At 39.5% G+C, this 8,169-nt stretch overlaps 1 protein-coding gene across 1 annotated transcript; it reads left to right on the top strand.

The window, feature by feature from the left end:
* Positions 1-343: 343 nt before the first annotated feature.
* On the top strand, positions 344-7,537 carry LOC106525090 (kinesin-like protein KIF20B; the record flags this gene model as incomplete). The annotated part of the gene is given in 5 exon segments (XM_014019202.1): positions 344-1,362; positions 2,022-2,160; positions 4,146-4,268; positions 4,413-4,470; positions 7,412-7,537. Coding segments are annotated over 5 exon segments (1,465 nt in total), but the record flags the coding sequence as incomplete, so codon positions are not given.
* Between the last annotated feature and the right edge of the window lie 632 nt (positions 7,538-8,169).

Below are 8,169 nucleotides of genomic sequence, written 5' to 3'. Positions count from 1 at the left end.
GAGTTGCCGCCATGTGATTGGCTGATTAGAAATTAAGTGTTAACGAGCAGTTGGACAGGTGTACCTAATAAAGTGGCCGGTGAGTGTAATTTGTGTGTTTGTGTAATATCTGTAAATATCTGTTATTGGCCATAATAGCAATAATTATGTCGAATATCGATATCGGCTGAAATGTTCATATCGGTTCATTCCTACAGATTTTTCATCTTAACATAACTTTAACAAATATTGATGTGGTGTTATCTGGTCTCAACCTGTTTTTGAACGCGTAAGGTTAGAAACAGAAAGGTTGTATTTTTCTTAATTACATTAAATTTTTATATATATTTTTTTATTTCCACAGGTGACAACCCAGATAGAGAGTTCTGAACAAGCTTCAGTCTTACTAAACACGTTTAAGGAACAATTGGAGCAACAACAACAAGAGAAAACGTCTGAGATCAGTGCTCTGACTCTTGAAGTTCAAAGGTTACAACAGGAACTGCAAACCTCTGAGCTAAAAGATGAAGTTTCTGAGCTCAGGAGTGAACTGGTCAAGGAAGAGGAGAAAAATGAGCTTAAACAGACACAAATCCAGGCGCTCGAGTGTCAGCTGGAGGAGATGAAACAGTTGGTTTCTGAGCAGCATCTGAGTCAAACAGAAGTTGAAGAGCTGAGAAAGAAGCTTCAGGTGCAGGAAAACACATCACAGAAACAACTGGATGAGCTGCAAGCACATCTGGAGTCTCAACAAGAAGCTTCCAAACAGGAAGTAGATGAGCTGATGAGGACGCTTCAGGAGCAAACACAGGCTTCAGAGAAGCAGGTCGAGCAGCTAGATGAGAAGCTGCAACAGCAAGAACTGCTTTCAAAGCAGCAGCTTGAAAACTTGGAACAAGAACTGAGTGAAGAAAAGGAAGCCTCCAGGAAACAGTTAGAAGATCTCAAACAGAAGCTCAGAAACCAGGAGGAAGCTGCAGAAGAACTCAAGGCTGACTTAAAAGAAGCTCAGTGTAACAACATGACCATTTCCTCCACCTCCGAAGATCTAAAGAGATTAAACGCTGATCTCCAGGCTGAAGTTTCATCGATAATCAAAGAAAAGGATGGGCAAATGGAGAAGAAGCTAGCTGAGCTGGAGAAAGCCTCTTCACACAGAGAGGCAGAGCTTCAGAAGAAGCTGCAGGAAATGGAAGGGCAGGTCACGTCTTTGCAGAAGAGTCTGCAGGAAGCAAAGGAACGACGGGAGGAGGAGGAGAGCCAAGCAGCGCAGGAGACCCGACGCAGAGAGGCCGAGCGGCGCCGGGAGCTGCTGGCTGTGGCGCATGAGGCCATCGATCAGAAGGATGCTGAGCTGGAGAAAAGAGCCCAGGAGATCAGCAGGTAACCAGACATTTCATTTTACTTACTGCTGAACAAATCTTAAGTAAGGTTCATTTCCATTCAGCTGACTTCACAAACTTGATTTGTACCACAACCATGAATTTTCTTTTTTTTTTTTCTTTTTTTTTTTTTCATTTTGGCACTTCTGTATTTCATTATCTCCTTTTTGTCTTTTTGTTTTGTCTTTGTTTATATTTTACACTCCAACAATAAACTGTCAGTTTGTGCCATCATTATTCCTGGCTGCAGAAAGGTCATGGCGGAGCAATAATGTTTTTCCTGTGTTCACGCGTTTGTGCCTGTTACCAATTTATCTTGTGATCCACTGGATGAATTTCAATTAGTAATTACAAAACGTTGGCTGCCTAGCCAACTGACTTTGAACAATGCAAAATAGCTATATTTCAGTGAGTTTGGCAGATTTTTGTGATACAATTTGGTGTGGTAGTAGCTGAGAATCATTATCAGTGTCGATTATGAGCAGACATCTCACATGATCTCAGTGTTGAGTGAGATTGCAAAAATATTGTTTTCAAGACCAAAACGGCTACAACTCTTTCAGTCATCAACTCAAATTGTTCTTAGTTTAAAAGAAATGTAGCAGGAATTTAAGTAATTAATATATAATTATTAATTTATTGTGTTTGTCTCACACTCAGACTGAAGGAGAAATCCCAGCAGGACTCTGAGAAAATAGAAAGCCTAAGTCGTGAGCTTCATAGAAAAGACGAGGACTCCTCCGACCTCAGAGAGAAGCTAGCTGACTATAAGAAGCAGATCCAGCAGGTCCAGAAGGAGGTAAATACTTCACAACTGAATTGTAAAGTTATGGGCAGTGCCTCCCTCCCAGGCTCTGGGAAATTAGAGATCGTAAGGGGGCACAAGCATTTATTTGCACAAATGGTTTTCACATTTAGAATTTATGATAAAAACAATATATTGATCAATAGAAAATTGAGAAAAGGTTTCATAACAATGGGCTTGTAAATTCTGTTACAGATAAGAAAAGCTAAAGCTGCACGCTTTGTAATACAACCCCAATCCCAAGTTGAGTACATGACGTTGTGCATAGCATAAATGAAAACCTAATACGATTTTTTGCAAATCTTATATTTAATTGAATACACTACGAAGACAAATATTTAATGCTCAAAATCTTTTTTTTAATAGTCACTCATTTAGAGTTTGGTGTCTGCAACACGTTCCAAAAGAGCTGGGACAGGGGCAACAAAAGACTGGGAAAGTTACTGGGAAAAAAAAACACCTGTTTGGAGCATTCCACAGGTGAAGAGGTGTGGTTTAATTCCTCCTCAGCGCTCCTACAATTATTTAAAAAAAATCAGCCCCAAACCATGCGTTGACCTAGAATCATGACATTTGGTACACATGTGTAACATCTCAGGAGTGTAACAAGTCTCTTGGAGTCATGGTCTAATCCCCACAGGAAGTCGGACATTTTGGATCAAATCTGCCAATTTGTGTGTTTTCTTGCACGTGTCTGAGTTCACTCCCCCTACAGCTTTGAACATGCAGACTTCACATGCTGCATGCTTCCCTCAGTAATGACTGGTGGTGGGTGTGGCAGAATGGCAAATGCTGATGCTGCACTATTTGCACACTGTTAGCTCTAAATACATGATCCGATCTGCACCAAATTTGTGTGCACCATCAGGAAGACCTGCTCAACATGTTTGTATAAGAGTTTGACTAGATTACGTAAGCCACGCCCACTTTGCACTAGTGATGGTACCGAATTTGATGCTTCTATAAGTACAGACCGAATTCTGTCGGTACTAAAGAGTAACTGTTCACATAACATCAAACGGTACCATGTTTCGGTACCTAAACGCATCAGTGTGACCATATGAGTGGGGGATTTTCCATGCTTGTCCTGAACGCAGCATCGCGTAAGAGAGTAATGACGTCAGCAGCCGCTGGTTCAGTAAACAGAGTTCAGTCTGAATGTAGCCGAAAGCCTCGCAGCTCCTGGAGTGAAACTCACTGAACAGACCTCCTCTGAATTATCTGGGGGATTTTGCTTGCTCAAAGTAAATAAAGTACCGCCACTTTCTTTATTTCATCCTCCATTAAACAGACCGGCAGAGGAAAACAACAGAAGCACTTCCCGACAGTCCGAATGCGTCTGACCTGAAAGAGCACAAGCAACAACTTGAAGCGTTGGGCGTGTTTTGGTTCTGAACGTAGCTTGAATAACTTTTATTTATTTAACTCCATCCTATTTTGCTTATTTGATTTAAAGGTATTTGCCTTCCATGGACCTCCATCACACAGTTTTTCTAACGGGGAAATGACATCAATAGAAACACGTGGAGCTGGATTTTATTTTGTGCAATAAGAAAACACAGCATTCGTTGTTTTCAAGAGTTTTCACTGTAAAGTAATTTGTTAAACAACTGATGCTACAATACAAAGAGTTGGATGTTGTCCTGATAATTTAAAAATTTTTTATATTGAGATAATTTTTTAAACGTATTTAATTAAGTTTATTATTAAAAAAACAACACACACAAAGTTACCAAAAATTGGTACCGTTGAGTACCGATACCGATTCCCAGGTACCGGATATTGGTACCAAATCGATTCAAATGTTAAAGGTCCCTACATCCCTACTTTGCACACAGTTGGCTCTATATTACACATACCTGGATCAATCTGCACCTCATTTTATATGCATCATCAGGGAGACGTGCTCAACATGTTTGTTTAGTAGTTTTAGAAACTGACAAACAGAAGATTTCCATATTTTCCTTGTTTCTTCACAGATTTCGACCATGAGAGAAGAGGAGAAGGTTTTGAGACAGAAGCTTACAGACATGGAAAAATCTAAGAAGCAGCTTCAGTCTGACATTGCCACTAGAGACAGAACCATCCAACAGCTTAAAGTGGTAAAAAGACCTATTTTCTTCCAACAGTAAAGGTTTTAGTTCTGTTTTTGTACCTGTTTAAAATGTACAAGGTCTCTTATCTTTAGCTGTTACATTTAAAAATATATATAGTATATATGTTTTTGTTTTTTCTCCAATCTCCAGGATCAATCTAATACAAAATCTGACCAGACACTCGAGCTCTACCAGAAGGCGTGTAAAGGTAAAAATCCACGTATTTTTGTTCAAGACACTTTGTTGTTGTTCGTTCAGCTGCTCCCCTCTGCAGAGGTCATTAGAATGATCAAACTTACATGAAATATTTAACTAAATGCACTTCATGATGCAAACTGGGCTTGATCTTGTGGCCTCAGGATTACAAAACTGCAACACTGACCACCAAACTACCACAGCTCGTAATTTTATTAAAACAAAAAATATGCTTTTTACATAAAGCAGTAATTTGTTTAAGACAATTCCTCCACTGAATTATTGTGGTGGAGGAGTTTCTGTACCTTGTAGATAGGGCTGGACGATATGTCAAATCCATATCACTGTATAAATTGGATCCCTTCATGGTAACGGTATATATCTCTGTAGAAAATTATCAGAAAAAGCAAAGATAATGTAATTTTTAGAGCATTTTTTGTAGAAAACTGTAATCATAATCAAACCCAGCATTTTTGCTGTAGTGCAAATGAACATAATAGATGTACAAAATAATGTTTTTTTATATATTGCAAAATGGTTTTAACAACAAACAAAAACATTCCTCAAATTTTCAACAATATCAAATTAAAGTGGATGTTATAACCAGTTCTTCAAGTAAAATTAGTCATTTAGACATAAAAAAATTCAATGTTGCCTAAAATGTTATAGTGTGACAGGACCTTAAGGGGTGTGCACATATAGTCATAAAACAATTTCAGATAACTAGAATATAAGTGTGGTGAAATGATCCCGATGTAACTTTTCTACAGCAGGAGGGTGAAATTTTGAGGATTTATTCTCTCTATATGTGTTTTAAAACACTATATTTCTTTCTTTTTTAATTTTTTTTTCTCAGAATATTTCGAAATCCTGCTCAGTTGTCTCTGCACTCGCAGCCCTGCGCTGATGATAGGATGGTAGAGGGTAAATTTCTCCCGTCTACTGCAAATATAGGGCCCTATAAAATAATTTAATTTTTTCCCAAATTCCGTTTTTTCCATTTTTATTTTTCTAAATTCCACTTTTTCCATTTTCCCCCTGATTTCCACATTTTCATTGTAACCATATTTATTTACCTAAAAAGTGTCATTATGAACTGACTGAACAATAATTAAACAAATAAATAGCTACAGAAAAAAATGTCATTTCACTTTCCCTAATATAACAAGTAGCTGTTGTTCAGTAGAACATTAAATTGTTTTGAAAGATGTTTAAAGGTATTTACTAAGAAAAAAACATTCTTTATGTGAAAAACATAGAATCTTGCATAATAAAGTTATCTTTTGTAAAATAAAGTTTTGGAATTTAACTTAACATTAAATATGTCATAAAGAAACATAAAGCCTACACTTGCCATCTAAGCTCATTTACTTCTGTAAAGGAGACACACACACCGTTTAGTGTTTTATCAAAAAAACGGACAAAGCTTTTTCAGTTTTTCTAAAATAATATCTGATTCTACACACATAACAACAAAATCATGGATAAACTCCCTGTCTGACTCCCACCTCACTTCTGAGTGTTCAGGAGTTTGCAGCGAGTCTCTCTGCTGCTCTTCTGTCTGTGACTCAGAGAGGAAGCTGCCTTCACAACGTCCAGCCCATCGTGTGCCAAAAAAACTTGCAGAAAAGTTCTTCTACAGATAAATAAATAACCGCTGGGGTTTTGTTCTGTAGGGTCTCCCATGGCAGATTGGTCCTAGGCGACAAAAAAAATTATTCAAAAGACTAATCAACAAAAAATATAAATTAACTCTATCCCTTGGCCGGATGTGGGTTAGTGGGGCCTCAGCCTGGAGCTAGGCCTGGGGGAGGGGCTTGTCAGCAAGTGGCCAGGTCTCTACCAGTGGTGCCCAATTGGGCTCAGTCCGAATGAACTACATGGTTGGCCAACCACCTGCAGGAAAGGCTGTACATGTCAGGTGCATGATGCCTTAAGCAGTAGCCGAAGTCGAGGACCTTGGCGCTCAGACCCTGGCCTACTAAAGCTGGCTCTTGGGATATGGAATGTGACCTCTCTGGGATGGAAGATGCCTGAGTTTGTGCATGAGGTTGAGAGTTACCAACTAGATATAGTGGGGTCTACTTTTGGCCCCCTGACTTGGTGCCTGTGTGCTGAGCACTTTCGGGTGGGGGGTGCAGGTTCTGAGTTTCCATAAAAGAGACCATGTGCCTATGCGCCGAATGACAGTTTGGCATATCTGACCTTCTTGGAGTTCTTAGCAGGAATGCTGGAAGGTGCTCCAGCTGGGTACTTCTTTATTCTGCTGGGGGACTTTAATGGTCACATGATGAGTAATGACCTGGCAATGTTCCTCAAGGTACACTCTGGAGGTGCTCTGTGAGTATGGAATTGTGGGTCTATTGTTTTGAACCATTCAACCCTGGTGCGAAAGCCTGATATTCGTTGGTAGTCGAATCCCTTCAGGGTGGGGTTGGACTTCACCAGGGCTGCCCGTTGTCACTGATTCTGTTCATAACCTTTGTGGACAGAATTTCTCAGTGCAGCCAGGGGGCAGAGGGAGTACGGTTTGTTGGCCTCAGGATTCCATCCCTGTTATCTGCAGAGGATGTGGCATTTTTGGCTTCATCGTGCCATGATCTTCAGCTCTCACTGAAGTGGCTCACAGCCGAGTGTGCAGCCTGGGAATGCCTTGGAATGCTCCCAGAAGAGCTGGAAGAGGTGGCTGGGGTAAGAGAGGCTGGGCCTCTGCTCAAGCTGCTGCCCCCGCAACTCAACTCAGAATAGGTGTTGGATGGATGGATGGATGGATGGATGGGTTGATGGATGGATGGGTTGATGGTTGACATGGTTGGTCTGGTGTCTAATTGTTACAGTTAACTTGCTTTAAAGATGAAGTTATACCTATTTAACGATGTGGTTAAAATAAGGGTTAAATCCATTGTAGTTTATTTTTTGTTTGTGTTGATGAAACTTGTGCTCTGTGTTTGTAGACCTCAAAGCTAAGGAGAATGTGATGGAGTCTATGCGTTTGGCTCTGACTGAGCAAGAGGACACGCAGGAGCAGATGGAGCAGGTCCTTGAGGAGAAACTGACAGAGATCCAGGAGCTCTCCAGTGGTGAGAAACAAGCTGAAAAATCAAAATTACACAGTAAACAATGGTCTCATTTATGCAAACGGCAATAAAAAAGAAAAGGTAAAATGAAACTTCAGACTTGTAACACATTACACAGTTTTAGTTCTGTCCAGTTTATATACATTGTGCTAAAAAGAAAAGCAAAAACAATTGTCTCTTAAAAGAGTTTGGTTTGTAAGATAAACGCATAGACACAATCAATCTCATGACTGCCTGCCTTTCATAGCAGCAGACACTGATTTAGGAGTGGTAAAAGATAGACTTTACTGAGACACTTATTTACACTAACACAAAGGCCAATCATACGCATTTTAATTTTTTGATTCTCATCTGCGCGTTGAATTGTTTACAGCCAAAACATGACATTTAACACGAAACGCGAAGTGTAGACCAGAACATTATCTCAACAATATCTTTGACTTGAGAGAACAATCTTTCAATAAGTTTTGTGGGTACATAAATGAACAAAACCACAAGAAAATATGTGATGAGTGACGACCCAAACAGTCATACCTAAACAAACTCTGTTCTGATGGTTCAAACTCGATCATTTTAGGTACGTTTTTTTTCCCTTATTAGTTTTTACATTTTTTTTTTAATTTTATATAAATGTC

The sequence above is a fragment of the Austrofundulus limnaeus genome, unplaced genomic scaffold (genome assembly GCF_001266775.1).
Source record: "Austrofundulus limnaeus strain Quisiro unplaced genomic scaffold, Austrofundulus_limnaeus-1.0 Scaffold211, whole genome shotgun sequence".
In the NCBI taxonomy this organism is placed as follows: Eukaryota; Metazoa; Chordata; class Actinopteri; order Cyprinodontiformes; family Rivulidae; genus Austrofundulus; species Austrofundulus limnaeus.
Note: the sequence above shows the minus strand (reverse complement) of the source record. Positions and strands in the feature narration are given on the sequence as shown.